The sequence below is a fragment of the Mytilinidion resinicola genome (genome assembly GCF_010093595.1).
Source record: "Mytilinidion resinicola strain CBS 304.34 unplaced genomic scaffold BDZ99scaffold_1, whole genome shotgun sequence".
NCBI classification, from domain to species: Eukaryota; Fungi; Ascomycota; class Dothideomycetes; order Mytilinidiales; family Mytilinidiaceae; genus Mytilinidion; species Mytilinidion resinicola.
In genome coordinates this window covers 2,709,228-2,732,003 of record NW_022985437.1, presented here as the reverse complement: position 1 = coordinate 2,732,003, position 22,776 = coordinate 2,709,228, and the positions used below count along the sequence as shown (strand labels likewise).

The 22,776-nt window shown below is 50.3% G+C and overlaps 9 protein-coding genes across 9 annotated transcripts; 4 read left to right on the top strand and 5 right to left on the bottom strand.

The window, feature by feature from the left end:
- Positions 1–1,127: 1,127 nt before the first annotated feature.
- On the bottom strand, positions 1,128–2,078 carry BDZ99DRAFT_457480 (uncharacterized protein). The gene has a single exon (XM_033718685.1). It carries the CDS (start codon positions 2,036–2,038, stop codon positions 1,340–1,342), a length of 699 nt encoding a protein of 232 aa, XP_033584726.1. The 5' UTR covers positions 2,039–2,078; the 3' UTR covers positions 1,128–1,339.
- Positions 2,079–4,186: 2,108 nt separating this feature from the next.
- BDZ99DRAFT_565461 (uncharacterized protein) lies at positions 4,187–5,878 on the top strand. The gene has a single exon (XM_033727479.1). The coding sequence runs from the start codon at positions 4,219–4,221 to the stop codon at positions 5,848–5,850; it is 1,632 nt and encodes a 543-aa protein (XP_033584725.1). The 5' UTR covers positions 4,187–4,218; the 3' UTR covers positions 5,851–5,878.
- A 699-nt stretch (positions 5,879–6,577) lies between these two features.
- Positions 6,578–7,008, bottom strand: BDZ99DRAFT_457479 (uncharacterized protein). Its single transcript, XM_033718684.1, has one exon. The coding sequence runs from the start codon at positions 6,943–6,945 to the stop codon at positions 6,595–6,597; it is 351 nt and encodes a 116-aa protein (XP_033584724.1). The 5' UTR covers positions 6,946–7,008; the 3' UTR covers positions 6,578–6,594.
- Positions 7,009–8,876: 1,868 nt separating this feature from the next.
- On the bottom strand, positions 8,877–10,499 carry BDZ99DRAFT_470724 (tRNA isopentenyltransferase; the record flags this gene model as incomplete). Its single annotated transcript, XM_033721644.1, has 3 exons — positions 8,877–9,974; positions 10,151–10,351; positions 10,434–10,499. 3 exons carry the CDS (start codon positions 10,497–10,499, stop codon positions 8,877–8,879), a joined length of 1,365 nt encoding a protein of 454 aa, XP_033584723.1.
- A 237-nt stretch (positions 10,500–10,736) lies between these two features.
- Positions 10,737–12,059, top strand: BDZ99DRAFT_457478 (P-loop containing nucleoside triphosphate hydrolase protein). Its single transcript, XM_033718683.1, has 2 exons — positions 10,737–10,927; positions 10,995–12,059. The coding sequence occupies exons 1-2, from the start codon at positions 10,798–10,800 to the stop codon at positions 11,723–11,725; spliced, it is 861 nt and encodes a 286-aa protein (XP_033584722.1). The 5' UTR covers positions 10,737–10,797; the 3' UTR covers positions 11,726–12,059.
- Positions 12,060–12,300: 241 nt separating this feature from the next.
- On the top strand, positions 12,301–14,026 carry BDZ99DRAFT_432110 (uncharacterized protein; the record flags this gene model as incomplete). The annotated part of the gene is made up of 2 exons (XM_033717317.1): positions 12,301–12,783; positions 12,834–14,026. Exons 1-2 carry the CDS (start codon positions 12,501–12,503, stop codon positions 14,024–14,026), a joined length of 1,476 nt encoding a protein of 491 aa, XP_033584721.1. The 5' UTR covers positions 12,301–12,500.
- Positions 14,027–15,978: 1,952 nt separating this feature from the next.
- BDZ99DRAFT_565457 (uncharacterized protein) lies at positions 15,979–19,033 on the bottom strand (the record flags this gene model as incomplete). The annotated part of the gene is made up of 5 exons (XM_033727478.1): positions 15,979–16,548; positions 16,601–17,045; positions 17,096–17,807; positions 17,931–18,740; positions 18,803–19,033. The coding sequence occupies 5 exons, from the start codon at positions 19,031–19,033 to the stop codon at positions 16,116–16,118; spliced, it is 2,631 nt and encodes an 876-aa protein (XP_033584720.1). The 3' UTR covers positions 15,979–16,115.
- Positions 19,034–19,645: 612 nt separating this feature from the next.
- BDZ99DRAFT_405654 (Isochorismatase hydrolase) lies at positions 19,646–20,900 on the top strand. The gene is made up of 4 exons (XM_033716430.1): positions 19,646–20,124; positions 20,176–20,295; positions 20,347–20,367; positions 20,422–20,900. The coding sequence occupies exons 1-4, from the start codon at positions 19,766–19,768 to the stop codon at positions 20,537–20,539; spliced, it is 618 nt and encodes a 205-aa protein (XP_033584719.1). The 5' UTR covers positions 19,646–19,765; the 3' UTR covers positions 20,540–20,900.
- Positions 20,445–22,605, bottom strand: BDZ99DRAFT_23774 (uncharacterized protein). The gene is made up of 6 exons (XM_033713579.1): positions 22,335–22,605; positions 21,617–22,282; positions 21,461–21,557; positions 21,152–21,411; positions 20,801–21,093; positions 20,445–20,751 (listed from the first exon to the last, which is right to left on the bottom strand). The coding sequence occupies exons 1-6, from the start codon at positions 22,478–22,480 to the stop codon at positions 20,705–20,707; spliced, it is 1,509 nt and encodes a 502-aa protein (XP_033584718.1). The 5' UTR covers positions 22,481–22,605; the 3' UTR covers positions 20,445–20,704.
- Between the last annotated feature and the right edge of the window lie 171 nt (positions 22,606–22,776).

The window sequence follows — 22,776 nt, the reverse complement described above, 5'->3', positions numbered from 1 at the left end:
GCTTGGGCTGAATTTGGAGAAGACAGGGTTCGATGATGATTACCATCACCTCCCTCTCAACTTACCCATCGCCCATAAACCCCAAACGCTCCCGTCACTACTTCTAACACTTACATTGCCGCATCTAACCATGCGCCCTATCACCACCCCTAACACTAAACCACCACTTCTTACTCCCACTCCCACCCACCATGATGCCTCCTTCTTTAACGATTTTTCACTCCATCACCCCATCATGCCCAGATCAAAGGCATGTTAACCTCCCCACTACCCCACCATAAGGCGTCTAGAAAGTCAGAGTTGAACTCCTCCATCGTGCAGCTGTCCGTGTAGAGTGCTTGCTCACACAGCTCACTTCCTCCCTACCATTTGCCCGTAGCATTAGCTGTAGTTAACCAACTAAGGCTTACTTCTCTGCTGCAGGAGAAGGAGCGGCAGAGGGTTGGGGCTTTATATAGGGGAAGAATGGGGGAAGATGGGGTGCACGTGCTAGACACTTGTGAGTCAAGATTATATTTGATAAGACTATATAGTCTCTCCAACTCACGCAGCCCAACTCATCCTTCCCGATTCGCACCTCGAATGGCATTTATGTGCGCTCGTCGCTTATAGCAACGCAGGCTATATAGGCTCCCCAATTTATGCAGCCCCCGTGCAGCCTTGCCGATTTACGCTGCCGCCCGTAGGGTAAGTTTAAAGAATAAGAATAAGAATAAGAAGAAGAAGAACAATTAGAACAATGTAATAAGATGCGATTAGGGCGGGTAGAACTAAGAAGAAGTGGGAGTTAATGTAGAGGGATGTAGGAGGTGCTAGAAGCTAGAACCCTCTAAAGTAGCTACGAAATATGGGAATTTTTGTTTGCTGCAGATGCAGCATCACGCCCATACACATCTTCCAGTAAGTAGGATCAGAAGAAAGCGGGAACGATAGTGCGGGAATATAAAGGACATTGCAATACCCCTGAGCCTTTGAAGAGCAAGCCAGGTCGTGTCGGAAACGTTTGATGCTGCACATATGATTTTCTTCACACCCCCTCAAGCTATGCTCAACTCTGAGACAGTTGCTGAGCCAAGGAAGATAGTTACGAGCTCCGCGGAGCTTCACAGAGAATGACAAGGGATAGTATGGTATTGTATCGTAGCCAAGAGCAGCTAGACTTATAATGTATAAACCACCACTCCTATCTCATACAAGATCCCGTTTCCAAGCAAGTCACAGCATACCCCCTTTACGCCAAGAACCAAGAAAATACCATCACCTCAAGTTCTGAACCTGTTGTCATTCTCGCTTCGTCCAACGGAGGTGTTTCCCCAAATTCCTCATGCCTCTTCGGAACTTACACCTCCGTAATCGCCACCAATGTCATCTTCGGCTCTTCATTCTCCTTGACCTCCACACCCCTCTTCGCTTTCGCCCCAGCCGCAGGGGGCGCGCCGTTCGCGGCACTCTCAGGCGGCACATTGACTCCAGCGTTCACGATTACGCCAACGCCAGATCCCTCGGCGCCGGTTCCCAGCTCGACTTTGGGCATGTTCTTCATCGCCTCTCGGGCGAAGTTGAGAGCCTCGCGGAAGCCAGCGACATCGCGTTTGATCCACTGCGTGGCTTCAGCGATGAGGTCGACGGCGTCGAACTGGTCGACAGCGCGGGTGGCGATGTTAACCGCTGAGGCAGGCGCTGGGGCGGGCGCAGGTGCTGGATCTGGGGCAGGACTACGAGCGACGACAGGCTCCACGCTGCGAGTTTCCGGGCTACGAACATTAGGTGCGGGGATATTGGCTTCTTCGGGAGTCGCGCGGGCTTTCTCGCCAGCGGGTGTCTCGCCTTGTTGTCCGGTGTTCTCTTGTTGGCCGGCGGTGACGGCGCCAGTGGCAAGGGTTGCCATGAGCTCCGAGGCTTTCTGAGTAGAATCGAAGGAGATCTCACCATCGCCGACTACCAGAGCAGGAGAGTAGGCGCCGAGGTTGATATTGAGAGGAATGGCGAAGATTGAGGTGGCGAAGAGGATTGCGAGGATGGTGTATTGGGGGAGCATGGTGATGGTCTTTGGTGGTGGCCTGATGGATTGGTTTGGTATTGAATGACTGAGTCCGGGTCAAAAGCAATGAGGGGCAAGAGAAGATACCGGAATAAGTGATGTGGGGCTGGGGTAATAGTAAAGAATGATAGAAGAGTAATCGTCCGGCGACAGATGAAGAGAAGAGGACACTCGCGAAGAAGTGAAGATGAGACCAGCTTGAGGGAGAAACATCGTGGCTTCCAAGAGCCTTTTTATGGGAAGCATGTAGAGCATTAGGAGGCGTTCCAAATTAATGGTGCTCCAGCCCCGCCAAGGTGCTCTCGTAGTTACGATGCCAAGTTGAAACTTTCGTGAAGCTCAGCCAAGGCTTGTCAAGGCTATAGCTCAGTGCCTTGACGTCTCTCCTAGGCAGTATTTGCGGCTGGAGTAGAGTAGCCAAGTGCTTGGAAGCCGTTCCTCTGCGGCAGCCAAGAGTCGATGGGATTTGAGCATCCGTGGTCTAACGGGGGAAAAGCTTGGGCTTTGGTTGCATAGCGCATCGTGCTTGTCTCTTCCTTCCTTACTTTCGACACAGACTATACAGAGGTTTGTTCGCGAAATGCAACGGCTAAAACACGATAGCCTTGAGTTTCGTGGAGTGGAGTAGGATCCTGGAGATTTGGTAATTTTTGGATGAAGACTGAGTAGGCTGCATCGTATTTTCGCCTTACTCGAGAAGATACAGCTCCACTCGCAGCGCATGGATAGTATGAATCCACGATACCGCATCAATTTTGACAGCAATGCATATTGAAAAGATCCATAACCGCAGATCGTGGCTACGCGCGAGCCAAGCTGGCCAAGAAATGTATATATATAGAGACAAGGCAGAAGCGCATACATTCGTTCACCCTAGACTCAAAGCACAGATATCTACGCGACACGAAATGCCCTCATGGAAAGAGAATGAAATGCAGACGGGAGGTTTAGAGTTGTTTTGACTATAAAGTCAGCCCGCTGAATGTGGCTGGATGTAGTGGCATCATACCGAGCACGGGCGCATCTGGCATGGAAGACCTTGCGTTGCAGAGAGCTTCTATGCTAGAAGCATGCTGACGAGACAATAGACGTCGTGAGTGAATGGGCTATCGAGTAGGCAGAGGAAGCAGGGCGGAAGTTGACACGGAGATGGAACGAAGCGAGCGGAAATGCCTTGGCACCGTCCCAAATCCTTGCAGCAGCCTCATCACTGCGACATCCCTCTCTTGGCCATCCCTTGGCTTTACCCCTCTGTTCGAGAGATGGTGGCCTGTTGCAGAGCTCGCCGAGCCTCAATATGCTTGTTTCCGTTCCAAATCGATGTCAACTATCTGCCGCTGGAGACTCCACAGGACAATTTGGAACGTCACTAGGTCTGGAGTTTCAGGGCCAGAAGAAGAGGAGACGACGCGTCCAATGGCCCTTCAATTGAAAGTCTAGACCTCTGTAATGACCGCGTTTGGATGTTCTCGTTTGAGATGAAGAACTGACCTGTTGTAATAGGTATTAATGAGGTTCGAGAATAGAACGGCAGCGGCCACGTGTCTTTTGTCACCTCAGTATTCGGGAAATCTAGCCGTGATAGGACGCTGTTCGAAGCAAGCAGCTCTTTCGAGCAGGACTGAATTAGGGTTGCACGTCAGGACGTCTTGTGACTGGCCATGTTTCTCTGAGCACGTGACTCTCACTTACCCTCTCTTCTTTATTATCTCTTCTATTTTCTCTTTTGTTTGTCTCCTATTAGTTGCATCATCTTAAAGCTATAAAACTCCTCTTACTGCCCGCTGTGGGGCGCTGAGGAGTCATTGAGAAGTTGAACAATATCCTTTTGAACATCTGGTAAACTCGCTAGGCCACCAAATCAGAATAGACAGTGGCAGGGAGGTGCACCTAGGATGGATACACCTTATCTAGTACGCATATCTTTAGTATATTGGAGTGCGATAAAGTACGCTTAGGTTAGTAGCACTAGCTGGCCTTCATGGACAAGGCACATCACGTGCACGACGAACCATGGCGCACTTCCGATCATCCACGGTCGAGAAGTATGCAATTCTTGAGTGCAAATCCCAGAATATCATCATAGTCAGGTGGTATTGGCCACCGTGTCACCTAGGGAAAAGCCTTTAAGTAAGAGATCATTACATCTACCTAACACCTCCATCTTCTACAGTACTATGTATCAAGTCTACGTTGCCAACATACCAGCCAGCGAACACCCTACAATCCGTATAGACGCCACCGCCATGCACCCCCGCATCCGCCTGAAAGACTCCTGGCTCCAAATCCTATATACCCTCACCGACGTCCACGACCGCGGCTCCACAGCAGCCGACCAGTTCGAGTTCCTGCACGCCCAGTCAAATGTCCCCCCCATCTCAATCCGCAATCTCCCTTTCGAGGATCTGTGGAAAGCCTTCTTCGACTTCAAAGCCTCCATCAACGAGCTCACCACCGGCCCTCACCTCGACGACCCAACCGCCTACAACCGCCCCACCACCCTACACGACGACATAAACGCCCTCCACACGCAAGTCCGCGCCCTCCTCGCCCTCAGCCCCCCCAACCTCATCGCCCACGACTACAACACCCTCGAAAGCCTGCACACCCTCGGCCTGCGCGTGCACGCCCAGATCAACGCCGGCTTCACGCGCCTCCTCGCCGCCCGCCTCGACTTCGACGACGCGCACGCGGCCGCCGAACCTCCTATCGACATCACCTCCTTCACGAAGCCATACACTGGCCCGCCGGTGCTCTGCACCATCTGTCAAGAACCCGCTTGCAGCAGTTCCGGGGCTCTAGAGGCACTCCAGCTCCCATGCCCGGCGGCCCATGTCTTCCACACCCCTTGTCTCGCCTCCCTTGCTAATAGTGCCAGCGCGTGCAACAATCGCTGCCCGAACTGCCGACATGTGCTGCCCTTCCCGTCTAGCAGGCGGAGACCGGATCGAAGGGTGCCGCGGTTCAGCGAGGTGGGTGCGCGCTCGGCGGTGCATACGGTGTGGCAGGGTGTGCGGGAGTTTATGGAGATGAAGAGGGTGTCTGCATTGGTTTTTGGGGAGCCAGCGGGGGTGGAGTGGTTGAGGGAGAGGGGATGGGCGGGGTGGGAGACTGTGAGGGTTAAAAAGGCTAGGGAGAGGGGGAATAGGCTGGTGCGGGGAAGGGAAGGCGGGAGCTGGAGGGGGAGGAGGTTTGTAGAGGGTGTTTTCGTGGGGGGTTATGAGGATGATGGTCGTATCGAACGCATGGATTCCGTTGTAGGTGACGAGGAGTTTTTGGAGGCTCCGAGAAGCGCGAGACGAGTTATTGGATATGTAGAGGGTCCGGGAGGCTTGGTACCAGTTACAAGCATTGTGCCTATTAGACCTGTGGAGGCTGTGGATGGTATGGAGGTTGAAAGGGCTTCGCCGAATATGGTGGAGGACAATAGACTAGCTGGGGTAGATAGGGTAGCTGTGACAGATATGCTAGCTGATGTAGAGGCTATGCAAAATGTGTTGCATGGGGACAATGAGGACGGTATGGAAGATAGAATGGATATGGGGGTTGTGGAGGACGTCTTGGAGAACGCAGTGGAGACCGTCGTGGAGAATGTCGCGGAGGATGCGGAAGATATTACGGATAAAAAAGTCATTGGAAATGTGGAAGAGTTAGAAGAGATGGAAGAGCCGGAAGGGGTGACAGATGTCACTACACCTGCTCGCAGAGTAATAAAAAGCTTCAAGAGGGAGTATGCGCTTGGGGTCTTATTCTTGCTTATTGCGGGTTTGACTCTTGCGGAGGGTTATGTACACAGTTTGTGCCTGTGAATTAGAATGAAATCAGCTATTTGTATCCCACCTTCAGAAAAATAAACAAGGGTATACATACCGTTTTTAGTGCTTAGAGTACTCTAACGTGTGTTCAAATATTCGGATGGTTGTGGGAAGCCTTCGACGACGTGCATCAAAATCTGCAGATAGAAATACGCTTGCCGTTGTTTGAGAGACGCTAACGTACGACGAAAGGGAGAGACGGAGGTAAAGTCTTGGATGCCATCTGTAGACCATGTAGAGGTAATGTGCGCGGGTGCCAAACGGGATCCAACGCCCTATGTTGAAGAAAGATGAAAGTGGTGTCTCCCACGCCGTCAATCGGACCGCTCAGAGGTGGGTGTGTGTTTATCGCCGCGGGAGAGACTGTGCCGGCTCATTTAACATAAAAAAAACTGTTTCGTGCGCGACGTCGTAGACCAGATCGCTCGTTGCGTCCAGGAGGGATCCATTGGCAGCTTTAGATGCGTAGGTGTAAAGAAGATCTACAGACTTGGATGTTGAGAATTGGAAGAGGGTTTCTGACAATAGCCAGCTCACGCTGTTTGGATGTTGAAGCGGAGATCATGTTCGATTTCGCACCAACGGTGTGTGACCTCTTCTTGCCATCTGGAGAAGTCCCTCGACATCTTCATCCCTCAGACGAAGGACATTAGAGACTTGGACCCTCATGCAAAAGACACCGGAAGTTGGAAAGATTCGTAAGGAATTGAAAGAGATAATCGCAGTCTTGTCCCTCGTTCACTTGCCCACTTGCACTTCGCACTCTTTTCGATACGTCTTCAAGCAAACATCCGTGCACTCTGCAAACTCCTTCGACTCAGCCATCGTCACCCTATTTACATATTTCTTCCTGCATTCTTGTTTGCACGGCTCCGTCTCTATCAGCAGTGAACAGCAGTGACCGGACGGGATCTTAGGGGAGCAGGATGAGTTGGACAGAAGGGCAGCCTTTTGTGGCATATCGGTGAGACAGTCCAGGACGGATGGGATCGACCAGAAGTTCAAGAGCCAAGGGTGTGAAAGGGGCATGAAGAAAATAAGGAGGGTGAGGGAGAGAACGAGGACTGTTCTTGGACTTGGGGTCCTCATGGTCGCATATATGTCGTCTGGGTGCGAAGAAATGGAAAAGGGAGAACTGACGGGTAGTCGTGGTAGTTTGGGTGGAAGGGTTGGGTAGAAAGGAAAGGTGTGTATCTTTGTAGTTGGTTCCAGAAAACGTGAATATAATGCTAAAGATGGTTCCGCGGGCGTCTGTGCAGTATTTCGACGATCGGATGAGAGACTCGACCGTTGTAGAGGGCATGCGGCCTCTTTATAATCCCTACCGCATGTTAGCTGAGCAGCACAGGATCAGGATGGGACAAGAGAGTATCGAAACCTCATCTGTGCAAACTTCCCATCCATTCATTCTCCAGCTTTCGGGCTCGTAATCATGCTTGTCTAATACATCTAGCAGGATCAGTTGGGAGACACTCAAGGAGCCAGCCGGGCACGAAGGATGAAGTGCGGCATCCGTACACTAAAGTCATGCTCGCAACGTCCCGCAGTACCTTTGTAACGGCCGAGCCAGCCCAGCAAGGTTGACAGGGTGATTTAATCTTAGAATACGCGAGCGGGTCGATGGTGTGGTGGGGAACAGACTAGCCAAGAGGCTATCCTGAAACACAAATTAGTAGGGCTGAAGGGCCGGGGTAGCTGTGGCTGAGTTAGGTAGTATGGGTAAACTCGGCTACCCCTAAAGATAGTGCTTCGTGATTGCTCTTATCCCAATTAGGCCGTGGGGAATCCTTCGGCTCAGGACGTGCAGGTGTAAGAAAACAGCGTCTTGGAACTTGGGGGCGCATAAACAACAACGCCTAGATGGCTCGCTTGTTGGTCATTTTCGTTTAGAGACTGAGCACGGCACGTATGCCAAGGGGATGCTGACATATTCTTGATGTTGATGAATGAAGTACGAGGCTATTTGGCCTTCAATCTTCGGTGAATCCCGAAATCGCTAAGAGTGCAGCAATGAAATTCGCGGACTGACAGATTTCATAGAGGTATGCTGCGCAGGGGGGCTGGAAAGGCCCGAGTACATCAACAGTGACGACGATGACAACGACGCTTGTTGATTCAGACGTAGATATGATTGCGGGTTACTGCTCAAGTTCCTCAAACTTCCATACCTCGGACTTCAGTGCTCAAGACCAATACCCCACTCAGCACTATGCCGTATCCAGATCGTCGCACAATGCGGATTCCATGCTCATCGCATCCTGTGGCATATCTTTCCAGCCACGCTTCAAAAGCAACTTCAGTTCGTAAACAGGCCGCGTAAGAGCTGCGTGCACTCAGGCTTCTCCTTTTCTTTCTCCTTCCACGCCCTCTTTATCTGCAACTCCAACCCCTCTACCGCCTCCGTAGCACTGCTCCCCCCACATGGCCCATAACGCGCCGCCCTTGCCTTGAAACTAAACTCCTCATTCTGTTCGGACCGCTGGTCGTAGTCCGCTATCTCCGCTTTCCATTCTAGCTTGTTGGCATCGGAAGGTTCAGGGCCGCACGTGAGAAGCTTCGGGTTTCCAACCTCGTGTCCTTATAGATTCTTCGCGAGCCATAGGATGTCTTTGATTGTGCCAGTTAGAGTTGGTGTTATTGTCGGTAGTGATTCCGTTGAGATGGCGGATATTAAGAGTGATCTCAGGTCCTGAAGATTCTGCTTAGGTAGCAGTATCGTTTTGATCTTTAGCGGGATTGAGAAGTTGACGGTTTTATGGGTCTTTTGCTGCGACTTTTGGCCTTGTAATAGCAAGCCTTGAGTGGTCCGATAAACGGAAGGCATTCAAGAGCCAATGGGGTAGCGATAGGAAATGACCATATTGGAAACCGACTTTCCAGAAGACGAGTGCCACGAGACTGTCAGCGATGCTCTTGCTCCGTAGTTTGCAGCTGCCTTTGATGCACATCGTCGTACCCGCCAAGTCGGTCACGACTTAGAATATGTGTTGGGAATTTCGGCGATCGCTTCCTCAATTCGATTACTCCTCCTCCGCAAATAAGTCCAAATGCCTCTCTAGCACGTCGACCACCTCTTTTTGGGCCTCTATTTTCAACCCTTGCTCCCTCATCGCCTCCTTCGCCTTCTTCTTCTCTTTGACGACAACAGCCCGACGATGAGCCCTGCTCTTAATGTGCTGTTCCCAATCGTTCACAGTCGTGCCCACAATGCCGCATAACTCGCACGTCTTCTTGCCCCAAAGATCCCTACGTTGGCTTAAGTCCTCGCCCTTCGGCTTTAGTAAATCGGCTGCGATATCCGAAACGTCGGTTGGCGACGGAAGTGCATCGCCGCTAAGAAACTTTTGCGCGATTTCAGTCGCAGGATTAATGACTCGCTCATCCCAGAGGGCGAGATCAGTCCCATCTAGCAGAAAGATGTTTGTAGTTCGCCCCGCTCCAGCAAGTGCGTTCAGCAGCTTGATCCGAATCCACTTCACCTGTCGGTTTGCGTATTGCCGTGTCGCCGCCTGCGTGTGAGCAACTGCTGCTTCTTTCAGATTGGCGAGCTCTTTGGCGTCCGTCGCACCACTCGTAAGAGCGGTGCGATACGCCAAAAACTCCTTATACCCGATCGAGACCCATATACCTCGCGTTTGATCAACAACGACACCCTTCGCTTCTTGTCCCTCACGAAATGCAGATAAGGTGCTGACTTCTTCCAAGAGCCCATTTTCCAGCATTTTCATGATTCGGCCGTCGAGCCGCTCACATAGTGCTTCCCGCGATGCGTGGATCCAGAAAATGAGGGCTGGGAAGCGCATGGTCATCGTCAGTCCGCCTCTTTCTCCTTCGTTCCCACCATCGTCAGCTGTGTTACCAGCATCAACGACAGCTTGCCGTCTTAGTGCCTGTTCCTCATATATCTTACTCGCCGGCTTCCCCGTTTTGAGATACATCTCCAGCGAGCGCCTAATTTTCTGACGGTCCGTCGGGTGCCATCGCTCTGCCATGATCGGATCGACCTCCTGCAACTTTGCGAGTATTACATCCGCGGGCTCGTCGAGGATGGGGAAGTGCTGGTTGTTCGAGCTGGACAAAGCTGGGTCGCCGGCGAGGATGTCGTGGAAGAGGAGGGACTGCGTATAGTAGTGCGTCCCGCCTACCAGGACAGGGAGTCGGTTCCTGGTCCGTATTTCTTCGATCTAGGCGGAGTTCCGTATCAGAATTGCACAAGATACATAAAGTCAATCGGGTATAGCGTAAAATGATAATGTTTAAAGGTGTTTTGATGATTGATATGAAATCTACATACCACGCCCAACGCCTTGTCCACAAATTTCCCTACCGTCCAAGTCTCTTCCTCCAGCCCTATACACCCTAACAGATGATGCGGTATGCCTTGCTGCTCCATCTCGGGAATCTTGTTGGTGATAACGGGCAGGCCGTGGTAGAGTTGCATGGCATCGCCATTGATGATTTCACCATTGAATCGACGGGCTATCTCGACAGCTAGCTATCTAATGTGGTCAGCACACTTCCAGATCCAGGTTGTTTTTCTCGTATAGAACAGAGTATTGGGATATTGCATCTCTCACCTCGGACTTCCCCGTCCCCGTCGCGCCAATGATAGCGACGAGGGGCTTCTGCGGCGGTCGCAGCATCCTCGACGACTTCGGTAGTATCTGCTGCAGCAAGCGTAACATCCATCTACAATTTCTTCATGACATGTTGGTGTTTTTGAAAGCTGCGCCCTATGACATTAAAAACTTTAGGAATTTGGAGGACCCCGGAAAGCGGTGAGCAGCAAATTCCCCGCCGCCTTCCCTTTTCAGATTTACTGCCCCACCTATTTAGTGACGACACCACTAACGTCTGATGTCCGTAGAAAATATACAATGCGGTCATACCACTTGCTTTTCGACTCATCATTTCGCAGGAAAGGGAATTTCGGACTTCACAATGGCCGCCCAAGACATCGCCCCGTCAATTGACGTACACGACCTGAGCTACAAGTTCCCCGATGGCTCCAGCGGGCTGAAAGAAGTCTTCTTGCATCTTCCTCCAGGGAGCCGGACGCTGTTAATAGGAGGTATGCGCAACGATCCTCCCACCTTTATCTCCTTATTTAGCTCCTCCTAACCAATCATCTATCACAGCCAATGGCGCCGGCAAGACTACCCTCCTCCGCCTCCTCTCCGGCAAGCGCATGGCCCCCTCCAACACCGTCTCCATCTCCGGCATCGACCCCTTTAAAGAAGGCCTCGAAGGAGTTACCTACCTCGGTCTCGAATGGGTCCTGAACCCTATCGTGCGCACCGATATCGATGTCCCCACCCTCCTCGCCTCCGTTGGCGGGGACTACTACTCGGACCGCCGCGACGAGCTGGTGCAAATACTAGATATCGACCTCGCGTGGCGCATGCATGCGGTCAGTGATGGTGAGAGGCGCCGAGTACAATTAGCCATGGGCCTGCTGCGGCCGTGGACGGTGCTGCTGCTGGACGAGATCACCGTTGATTTGGACCTGCTGAGCCGAAGTAACTTCCTCGGATTTCTGAAGCGGGAGACGCAAAAACGGAAGTGCACGATTGTGTATGCGACACATATCTTAGATAATCTAGCGCAATGGCCGACGCATTTGGTGCACATGAGTCTTGGGAAGGTGAAGAAGTGGGGCAGCATGACGGAGTTCGATCTCGTGACTGATACGAAGGATCGGGTGGTAACGGGGAATAGTCAGTTGGGGGAGTTGGTGTTGAAGTGGCTGCAGGAGGATCTGGATGAGAGGGGGCCGCGGAATGGGAAGGCGGGGCAGGGGAAGACGTATGAGAGTTTGGAGGGGAAGGGGGGCTACGGGAATGAGAACAGTGCGAGGCTGGAGAAGTGAGGGGAGGGTGAGGGCTGCGAAAGTAGCGGATTGGACTCAACGTCAAGATAAAAGAGGTGAGAGACCTTCTTCAACCTGGAGGAAGCAGTTGGTGGCCAGGTGCTATCCGGTCAGCCAGTGCTTATAGCGCTAGACAGTGCTTTGGGATAATCTTCCACAGATATCCAAGCTGAGAGCCGACTGCAAAGCGACCGACCGCTCAACGCGACGGCGCGAGGTTGGATGAGCAGGACGAGTAACATTAGGAGTATTTAACGTAGCGAGCTTCTAGACGAGCCATAGAGTAGAGAATTTAGACATACTGTATCAAAATCAGTATTTCAATTGATAGGTCCATTCAAAGATATTCAATCACGTGATGCAAACAGCAACAGGGTTGTACCTCCAATGAATGGAGGCCTTCGGTGATAGGATAACCAACCCTGCCTTTAAGTTCTTTTCTCGTCTTTGAAACTGTTACCTAGGTACAGATCAGAATGATCGGTCGGAGTGGGACGATAGCAAATCACGTGGCCTTCGGAGGAGCATTTGCTCCGCTCCGATTTTGCCACAGCACTTTGCAACTCAGCCACAACATCTATTTCCTCTACAACAGCAGCAAATCTATATTTTATAGTTTAGTGCCTTGCTGCAAGTTCTGGCTCATTGCATTGGCCATATTTTGCACATTCAATCCACTCCACAGAGCGAAGGGTCCGTGCTTTGTCCGTGTTCGAGAAGAGATCTCCTCCTCAACCATCAATCTCAGCCCTCGCTTTTCCTTAGCACCTCAACCATGGCGAAAAACAAGACCAAAAGGCCAAACCAAGAGCCACAGAATAGTAAAAGCAACAAGAAATCGAAAACCTCAGCAACTGTCACGCCACCACCAGATGCTTCGGCCCCACCAAAAACACTGCATGATTTGATGCTCAACGAAGACGACATTGAAATCAGTGTAGATACCTTGAACACCCTTGCAGCAAATCCGAACGTGCTCAAATCGAAAGCCTGCAAGGACTTGCGGACTGCCGTCTTTGGGTTCCGAAAGGCTTGCACGACTGGTTTCAATTCATCTGGTAAGGCTTAAATCCCCAAGCCGCCTGCGTGTGCTAACCAGTTGACGAAGATGACGCGAATTTGACTGCAAAAATCAGCGGCGCTTTGGCTGACGAGGGCTATGTTGAAGCTCGCATCTCGCTCGCAGAGATGCGTATTCGAGATCAAGTACCGAAATTAGGTGCTCTATGTCGATGGGTGCGAGACTTGGATGTTGTAAGTGGGTTGGCTGAGCAAGTGCATGTCAGAGGCGCAAAGAGAAGCGCAAAAGAGGAGCAAGTACTCAGAGTTTTAGATGCAATTGCACGCGTCATAGGTCCGGTGGACCATATAGTTGACCAAGACACTATATCAGATGGACCAATCATTCCCAGAAAAGCATGGGACCTGAGAGGGACGAAAAAGAGAGCCGAGACCTATGCGAGTGTTCTGGATCGGAGTATTTTCCCTAAAACCGATCTGGCTCTACAATTCAACATCACCTCTTGCTTCCGCGCCATCGAAAGGACTCCAGGCCCCGAACGGAAACCGCCCAATCATCATCCAGCCATTGTTCATGCCTCCAACGACAAGGCCATACCGTTTTCCTTCGAGCCACCGAAAACAGCTCATCACAAGCATCCTGTCGTTCCAAATCTCCATCTCCTGAAAGACGCACTCACACAAGACGAGTGCAGTCGAATAATCGCCGCCACGGAAACCATAGGTTTCACACCCGATGCCCCCATCCGTGCCGAAGGCGAAGAAACCAGCATCCTAGCCCACAACGTCTACTGGCTCGCCGACAATGCATTCTGCAACGGCCTCTGGGACCGCGTCGCCCCTTTCATCCCCCCGACTGTCGACGGCAAGGCCGTCCGAGGGCTAAACCGCCGCTTCCGAGTCTACAGATACGTGCCGCATGCCGAATACCGCATCCATATCGACGGTGCCTGGCCGCCTTCTTCAGAAGATCCCGTCACTAATAAATACATCTACGATGCTTCTCCGCCTGGTGCTAAGCAATCATCACTCTTCACGTTCCTGATCTATTTGAATGATGAGTTCGAAGGCGGGGAGACAACATTCTTCTTGCCGAGTGTCAAGGAGGGAAGTCTGAATGCGTACCCCGTTAAGCCGATTCAAGGGAGCATTGCGATGTTTCCGCATGGGGAGGTTGAGGGAGCACTGCTGCATGAGGGGACTGGGGTGCGGGAGGAAGAGAAGCCGTCGGCGAAGTATGTGATAAGGACGGATGTGTTGTATGATGTTGATCGGTCGTAAAGTAGAATGAAAGAAACTACCCCCATGGAATTTTAAAACCCTAGGCCCGATGTTAAGTTTCAAGCAGTGCAAATTAGACTGCCTCTTGACTAACTGGCGACTTACTAGCTCGTGTGCTCCTCACAGTGGTATCGAGTAAGAAAGATTGAAGCCAAGCAGTGATAAATCCGTGTGCCCAGACTTGTGACCTAGTAGGATAGCAAAATGCTACATGGTGCAGATGCCAATCGGTATCTGTGGAACCTCCAAAGCGTCAGCCTTTTTTTCCTCCGTAAGTGAGAAAAGGGATGGTACTATGCTACATAGTCTTCTCATTATTCGATGATTCTTAATCGATTGTAACAATGCGAGTATTGGGTATTATTGGGTATGCTAGGCAAGTTGGAGCCGCAAGCGGCTGCTATCTTGTATGGTTGTGAGGAGTAAGCCGACGGAGCGGGTTAGTGGGGTATAGTTTGCAATCAATCCCTAGTAAATCACTTAGCACTATTTAGTAGGGGCGAGACTACTTATAATCCCCCTTTTTACTGCGTATAACCCCCCTTTTTGCTGCATATAACCCCCCCTAGATTTAGCCTAGCTCCAGCCCGTATTAATATTATTCTACTAATTATATTTACTTACTTATTAAATGCGTAAAATAGTAAGGCTATATAAAACAGCAAGGCTATATAAATTAGAAAGAATATATATAACAATAATAGTCTCTTTACTCTATCTACTCTAGCTAGTCTAGAAGTAGAAAGTGTCTAGATAGCCGCTTTTTAATTGCTAATTAAAAGGAACGCTATATACACTATTATACCAAGGTCTTACACCTAAATATCCTTCTACTGTATCGGCCTCCTTTTTAAGAGTAGATAGAGGGGCGTTCTCTAGGGCTAGTTAACTGTTAGCAACTAAGGAAATAGAGCCTTAGGTTACTATTAGGATGCCGTCTTATCTAGTAGAGAGATCTGGTGGAGAGATCTAGTGCTGTATTAGTGAATTAAAGCCTGTTATTAAATATTATAATTGCCTAAGCAATAGCCTAATTAGTAGAACAAAGTTATTATAAGCCGGAGGTAGGCTAAATCTAGGGGGGGTTATATGCAGTAAAAAGGGGGGTTATGCGCAGCAAAAGAGGGGGTTGTGAGTAGTCTTGTCCATTATTTATATTTGCGGCTGTATTTAGATATTGGCCAGTGCTACGTGTACGACCTCTTTTTGCTATTTGTACGATGCCTTTTTGCTATTCGTACGACCCCCCCCCCCCTGCAACCCCTTCACCGCGTTCTAATTGGCTCGGAGCAATGCGCCGGAGCTCCGGGCATTCACCTATACATCACGTAAGGCTATACGCGAGGCCGTATGTAAGCCCGTACGTGAGGCTATATAAAATGGAAGGATGAGCCGTAAAATAGAGAGGCTGTATAGCCTTTCCATTTTGTATAGCCTTACGTACGGGCTTACATACGGCCTCGCGTATAGCCTCACGTGATGTATAGGTGAATGCCCGGAGCTCCGGCGCATTGCTCCGAGCCAATTAGAACGCGGTGAAGGGGTTACAGGGGGGGGGGGGTCGTACGAATAGCAAAAAGGCATCGTACAAATAGCAAAAAGAGGTCGTACACGTAGCACTGGCCTAGATATTAATCTGCCCTTTAGTTAAGCCGGCCGCCGCTTTAGTAACCACGCTGGTCCTAACCCTAAGAGGGCTGGAAATGCCCATCGGGCTTATAGCGTGCATCTTCGCTTGGTCTTGACCACAGATCTTAATGTTATTTGCCACATTAGCTGAGCCTTAGGAAGGTTACACCTCCGACTTCTTCGACACCTCGTTAGCGTGGAAGTACCTCACGATTCCCCAGAAAGAGTCGATCACGGAGCGTCCATGCAACATATTCTTTGTCTAAAGGTTAGAATTTTTACATTACTCAGTACGGAGTAATTTTTTTTTTTTTAAAAAAAAGCCCTTTTCTACTCCGTAAGGAGTCCAAACAGACAACTAATGTCATGTCCCAACTTAAGCACGATTCTATCAGTTGATGAATTGGTATAGAGGTTGAGAACAGCCGGGGTAAGTCAGCATTCCAATCCTTCCATGACTTTACACCACGCCCATTGAAGTATCCCCGTTAACAGCAGCCTGACCTTCTTCCCCAAAATCCACCGTCCCAACAAGGTCCCTTACCGTTCTCACCATCACCTCTAGCGAGCGCACAAACTGTGCGCCAGCAACCTCAACGACGAGGAATGCTTCGAGATTAGGGTCGCCCAAAGCATCCGCACCCACTACCTTGATTCTGCTTGGTATGAACCGCTGCGGGAGTCTTCGAACCGGAATTTGAGCCCCCGGCGTCAGCGGACTGTCGGCGGAAAGTGAGAGTGCGAGAAGTGAAAGAGTCGTAGCGATCTCATTGGACGTATGGTGGAATAGTGATGCGGAATATGCGTCGCGTACCAACCGATTCGACGGAAGCTGGTAGAAGGCAGAAAAGGTTTGAGAGATGTATGCGATCACGCTGAGGAATGCCACGGCACTGCCGTACGGTCAGAAATGCCTTCTAATCGCATGCTAAGAGAAGCACTCACGTTTGTATTGCATCCACGACTCTATCATAAGAGCTTTTTGGAAATCTACCACCCAGGCTGATTTCCCAGGGCACCATCGTCGATATCTGGCGCATTTCGGTCAACAGAGTGAGCTCTTTGAATAGGATCTCGAGCCTCCTCGCTTTCAGAAGTCGTCCCGGACTAGTTGCTTGATGCGTGTCTCTTTCCAAGCCTCGGATTCTTTGGTCTAAGGTTGCGGAAACGGAGCTCGAATAGCTGGCAAGGAGGGTGAGCGACGTCACTACGTTCTTGCGAAGGATCTTGTGCTCTGAGATCTGAGCAGGAAATACGTTGAAAATGAACGCAATGAAAAGTGCGGCTAGGACGCAAAGGAGGCGGTAAGGAGTCAGTGTATATACGGGGAAGTATCGCTGGGGCGACACAATCTCCGCTGGAACCTTGACCGAGACTTGGAGCTCGTAACCTGGAGAGACTGTAAGCCACTTTCACATTTACAACGTAGTTATGGCTTACCGATAATGAGGACGTGATTCGCAGCGGCTAGGATAAACAAAACAATAAAACGAGGGTACTTGAGTATCAAGAAGTAATACAGCATCATAGAAATGAAAAAGAACACCACCACTCCACCAGCCCTCCCGGCGACAATGTACCAGTTAACATACGCCAACAGCATTGCAACGCCAACCCCTAGCGCTCTCCCTATGAACCCGTAAATAGCAGTCCCTGCCGTCGGGCTCATGGAAATGGGAATCATCACCACCGCCCACACGACGCGGTATTCCACGAAGAAGTGCTGCGTGCTCTTCAAGAATGCCACGATTCCAATGCTCATCGTAGCTGCCACTATACGGAGCCCAAATTTGAATGAGTCGGAGCCTAGGGAGGAGAGCGCTCTGCGGAGTATGTTGCCAAATTTCTCGACTGCGTTTCGGGGTGGGAGGTGTTCAGGATCTAGGACGGTGGACGGGTATGGAGGGTCGCGGTTTACAAAAAATGAGAAGAAAGGGATATCCGCCAGCCGGGGAAAAATGAGACGGCTTCTCTGGCCTCCGCCCTTCACAAGCTGCGATCTGGCAAATGTCGAGAGCTCCTGTGTGGCTGCAGAGGTGGACTGCAACAAGCAAAGGATATAGAGGTGCTCTTCGGCCTCTGCCAGAAGTTCAGGACACAAAACTTTAAGATCTCCCTTTGGGCTATCGTCATCGTCTCGGTCTATTAACTTCTAAGCTAGATCGTTTCGCGCAAGTTCCATAGCCTCCCGAGGGTTTCCTTCGCGTCTATCGTCGGGTCTAGTCAAGCCTATGGGGATGGTAACATGCTTTAAAATGAATCCGTTGACTCGTACCAGCACCGCTGTATGCTGCAACGCATGATCTAACTCTTCTATTATGTGATCGAATGAGAGCATCATTGCACTAATCAGCTCCGCAAAGGGGCTGAAGTGCTTGCTAGGCGGCCAGTGCAGAATGCTAAAAATTGGGATCTTCGAAAGACCGAGAAGAGGAATCATCAAGCTCTCCAAGCGATGAAGTAGGTTTTCCATGTCGTCAGATGTATAAACCCCGAAAGCAACCTCTTGCTTAGCGTAGGACAACTCCTCTCGTAGAGCAGACATGGAGCCGAGCATACTTATCGCTGATGTTTTAATCGCAGTCGCTTGGCTTGTGTATTCATCCTCGCTCGCCTCTTCCGAGTTTCCGCGACTTCTCGTGGCTTTAAGGATGTCTCGCTCTTTTATGCAAAGATCCCGACACTGGACGACAAATCGGTGCGAGCTGTCGATGAAAGCCGAACGCGAGGTGGTGGGAAAGAACAGTAATGACACCGCCATCGAGATTTCGAATCCAGTAAGGTAACATAGCAACAACTGCTTGCACAGGACCAAACTGCTGTGCTCCGAACGCACACCCGGTCCATTGGTAATCGCGACTATTGAATAAATAGTGCAGACCAAGAATGGTATTGTAACCATTGGCCAGGCAGCTCGTAACGCACTAACGAGCCAGACTACGAAGCAAAGGAAGATGGCGTTGACAACAGAGGCAGATGAGTTGTAATTTACGCGCGTTTCCCCAAGGACTTCTGTATGTTTTCGAGCTTTCAGTCCAGCAAAGTGGGAGAGGGTGGAGACTGCTGCAGCTAGACACGTCAAAAGCTTTCCTTCGAAGTTAGCTCATCTTTTCGCTTCGTGACTTCAGCTTTGTAGATCGGACATACCGTTGCAAGAGCGATATTCTGCTGAAACCGGGCTCTTGGCTGGAGATGTAGTGACAGTATGCTCGCAAGCGCTATCAGGAAACCAAAGTTGCCGTAAACTGTCGCTACTTTCGGGCTCCTATACATCGCGATTGCAATCGTGGGAGGAAGAGCACCCCTCACCATCAGGAGGAACACCCGTCCTGTTAGTCCAACGCGCAGTAAAGGTCTTTTCATTGTTTCGTACAGCATGGTCGCTGTTTTTTGAGGCTTCATCTGGTAAATTTAAAAGTTTTGAGAATTCAGATCGTGGCAGCTGCGAGAAAGGTAGACTCCAGCCTCTCCTCACCCTAAGGATCATGTTCTTACCAACCGACTTGGTGAAACCGTATGATCTTATAAATCGCGACCCGGTGAAGAAGAAGAAGCACTTGGAGCCATTTCAGTCATCATGCAACTTCTTATTCGGACGGGAAGCTCACCTGCAGCTCAATGCAAATACTGTACTAGCGGCGGCCGCCTCTCCGCCTCTCCGCTGCCATAATCCACCACGTAATGCATCGGCAAGGACTTCTCATCTAATCAGAACTATTACAGTGAGCACTTGCAAATCAGTAGCATTATTGTTAGGAATCCGGAATGCTTGTGCGCTCCGACTCGGGGATAGCGGCGGACGCGGTGGACTTTAGCGGCCGCCGCTAATGCAAGATCTGCACCGACACGTGACCTTCCAAGGATCCGTCGTCCAACAAAGGCGATGTGTAAGCATTGAGGCAGACAAATCATTCCAAGACATGGGACAGGAGGAGGGTATAGTCGAGCCGAAGTGATCATGTCGAGGAGAACTCAAAGTATATATAGTGTAGCTTCTGTCTGCACGGCAATCAGCAACCACCAAACAGAGCTCGAACTTGACCACGAGACTCCAAATCAGAATACCTATCATTTTCCTCTCCAAACAGCAGCAAGTAGCAACTTACCGCCATGACATTCGACCTCTCCAAGACTGCCATCCTCCTCATCGATCCCTACAATGACTTCCTCCACGAAGAGGGAAAGCTGTTCCCCATCCTCGCCGAGTCCCTCAAGCATACCGAAACTGTCTCGCACATCTTCGAGCTGCTCACCGCCGCACGCGCTCATAAGATACCCATCTACTACGGTCTGCACCAGCCGTCTAGACCTGGCAATTTCGAAGGATGGAAGCACATGATGGCCGTCCACCAGAGCCAGAAAGAGGGCTATGCGTTCGAGGAGGGGGCGTTTGGGGGTACGATTTACGAGGGTATGGAACCTAGACTAGAGAATGGGGACGTGGTTGTTAGTAAGCATTGGTCGAGCAGGTAAGTTGCGAGTGCTTAGAGTTGGAGAAATGCGCATGCTCATGGAGGCAGCGCGTTCCAGAACACGGATCTGAACTATCAGCTTCGTCAGAGGGAGATTACGAATGTTGTGCTGGCCGGGTTGACGACGAATCATTGTGTTGAAGCGACGGCGAGATATGCATATGATCTGTAGGTGTCACTAGTGCGCCCATAAAGAGACTTAGCTAATGTACCCATCAGCGGATACGAGACGACTTTGTTGTAAGTTTTGAGAACTTACATTAAAGATCATGCGCATACTGACGTGATTACTAGGTCTGATGCTACCGCAGGCTTTAGCAATAAGTTGAAAACTGCGGCTACGGATTTGATCTGGCCCCTCTTTGCATCAAGAGTGATGACTGTAAAGGAGTTCATTGCAACACTGGAATAGACCAGATTAAAGTATAACACGGTTGTGTTTCATAGCAAAAGAAAACATGAGAGAATAGTAGCTTGCTTTTGAAGACTTGGAGAAAAGATAGTGAGCATTGTGGTGTCGCGGATATTGTGGTGTCGCGGATTCAGCTCGCTATAATGCCCCGGTATGCTTATTCCACTACATCATTGTAATTTCTCGTGCGTTCAATATTTGCAAATATGCCTCTGCCTTGCATGAGCACACTCCCAAAAGCAAGACAAGAGGAGTTCATACCTCCGGCTTTCCATCTCAGTGACATCAATCTGAGTTTCTCCTTCATTAACAGCATGTGCTGTTGTGTCTCATTACCATATCGCGCTTCTAGACGTCGATATATCGTGATCGCTTGATATGCCCAGAATAGCAAGAACGGAGATGCATCGGATATATTAACAAGGCGTTCGCTAAACCAGATCCCAGATGCCCAGGTCATTTCTTTGACCACTGGCCCAAGAAGCACCAGTTTCATATCGAATTGTTCCAGGTCAGTTCGTCTCGCCTCTGGATCGTGTAGGGCAATAAGTGCACTAGCGTGGCCTCACTTCAGCCTCCTATAGCCAGACCCGATTGGGAGCATAAGCTTACCTGTAGCAGATACTAGACTGCGCACAAACAGCAATGCGTTTGACAGAACCTTCAATGTATACAAGATTTAAGAGGGCTCGCAGCGTCTTATCTAGTTGCAAGCGCTCCGACTCACGGAATGCTTCATCCTCAAACTCAGAGCTTCGTGCTTGAAAACGAAGTACACGACCGAGTATGAATGTTGCTTGAGACATTCTTGCAAGCATACCCATTTCGATGGATGCCGGAGAAGATGCACGGAACGGTTCACGGGTGATATTCTGGAAAACGTGTCAGCGTAATAAAAGGCTTCCTATGTAATGTTCGTACCCCTGATTCAAAAGACTCATCGTCCGCTGGCAGGTAGCTGGAGGATGCTGGTTCTTCCGTAGCGAGCATTTGGGTGGGATTCCCTAGCTGCATGGTGCTGAAAATGATAAGCGTTCGAGAAAGGAATAGGATTGGCAGGAGTCAAAAGAAACGGACCGGTCCAGCATCAAAACTGCCCACCACGTCCTCTTCTTCTCCTCGGTCTCCAATGCAGCTTCGGGAGAAGTGGATAGATTAGTAGCCTGCAGACACTGATTTACGCCAACTGCTATACCAAAGCGCGCACATGAGCCGACAGACAAGTATGCTGCGGGGTAGAGGGCGTGCCCGAGCTCATAAATTGTCAGGAGTATCTTAGCTTGTAGCAGTTGAAGGGTGAAAACACCAAGATTTTCTGCCTCAATAATAGCATGGCGTATCGCCATGTACTCTGTTTCCGGACATGGTTCCTGGGCTGGATGCCATAGTAAGAGTCTCATAGCGGATAGTAGCAGAACGACATCAACGTCTCGTGAAATGAGGGGATTTAACGAGTGGTCATAGAAGCGCTTTTTAGAGATTATGGGCATCCATGAGTGCACCTTGTTCCAATACTGCAAGGCCAGTGGAAGAGGGTCTCCTACATAGTCGGCAATGATTGGTGGGACAGTCCAGTTGGTCCTTGGCAGCTGCATGCGGCTATGTTGGAATACGCGATTGTCTAGAAAGTACACTGCTGGAAAAGTCGGATTGCTGTCGGACGCTGTGAGGAGCGGCTGAGTTGAAGTCCATTCTCTCGACGTATTGGCCTGCTGTGGGCCATAATCATTGGGTGCAAAGATTCTGGAGACTTTTCTGAGTTTATAGCTAGGTGCACTAGAATCAAGTGGCCCACCTGGAGTATTCACACTCGAGATTCCTAGACGCACAGGCGGAGCACTGGGGCAGTCGCTTGTCACAGCTTCGCTTCCGGCGTCGACAAAAGGCACATGCGACTCCCGCGTGAGTCGCGACAGAAGCACCAGCGCCACTTGCCGTCATCTCTTTTGCATTGGAGAGGGCTTGATAATGTACAAGGCCGACACTACCTAGAGGTTGCAGATACAGAAAGCTAGCGCATGGCTGACAAACCACTGCATATGTCTTACGTAAGCATTCCCTGCGAGTAGTTAGTTAACTGTGCTTTTGGGCATTCATAGAGTACTTAGTTAAGCAGTATGTCTGACATAGATTGAGGGAGCTTCTAGCTCGCAGAATACTTCTACGTCTGACTATAGAAGTGGTCGAAGCCTCTATCGTAGATAGCTCCGAGGCGTAAACCTGATGAATTGGACCTC

Bases quoted from the DNA above. Each gene is read 5' to 3' on its own strand.
- BDZ99DRAFT_457480 (XM_033718685.1), bottom strand. From the start codon at position 2,038: ATGCTCCCCCAATACACCATCCTCGCAATCCTCTTCGCCACCTCAATC.
- BDZ99DRAFT_565461 (XM_033727479.1), top strand. From the start codon at position 4,219: ATGTATCAAGTCTACGTTGCCAACATACCAGCCAGCGAACACCCTACA.
- BDZ99DRAFT_457479 (XM_033718684.1), bottom strand. From the start codon at position 6,945: ATGAGGACCCCAAGTCCAAGAACAGTCCTCGTTCTCTCCCTCACCCTC.
- BDZ99DRAFT_457478 (XM_033718683.1), top strand. From the start codon at position 10,798: ATGGCCGCCCAAGACATCGCCCCGTCAATTGACGTACACGACCTGAGC. The intron at 10,928-10,994 runs GTATGCGCAACG...CATCTATCACAG, and splicing joins CCGGACGCTGTTAATAGGAG to CCAATGGCGCCGGCAAGACT.
- BDZ99DRAFT_405654 (XM_033716430.1), top strand. From the start codon at position 19,766: ATGACATTCGACCTCTCCAAGACTGCCATCCTCCTCATCGATCCCTAC. The intron at 20,125-20,175 runs GTAAGTTGCGAG...TCATGGAGGCAG, and splicing joins AGTAAGCATTGGTCGAGCAG to CGCGTTCCAGAACACGGATC. The intron at 20,368-20,421 runs GTAAGTTTTGAG...CGTGATTACTAG, and splicing joins GGATACGAGACGACTTTGTT to GTCTGATGCTACCGCAGGCT.
- BDZ99DRAFT_23774 (XM_033713579.1), bottom strand. From the start codon at position 22,480: ATGACGGCAAGTGGCGCTGGTGCTTCTGTCGCGACTCACGCGGGAGTC. The intron at 21,094-21,151 runs GTAAGCTTATGC...AGGCCACGCTAG, and splicing joins CAGTCTAGTATCTGCTACAG to TGCACTTATTGCCCTACACG. The intron at 20,752-20,800 runs GTATGAACTCCT...CATGCAAGGCAG, and splicing joins ACTGAGATGGAAAGCCGGAG to AGGCATATTTGCAAATATTG.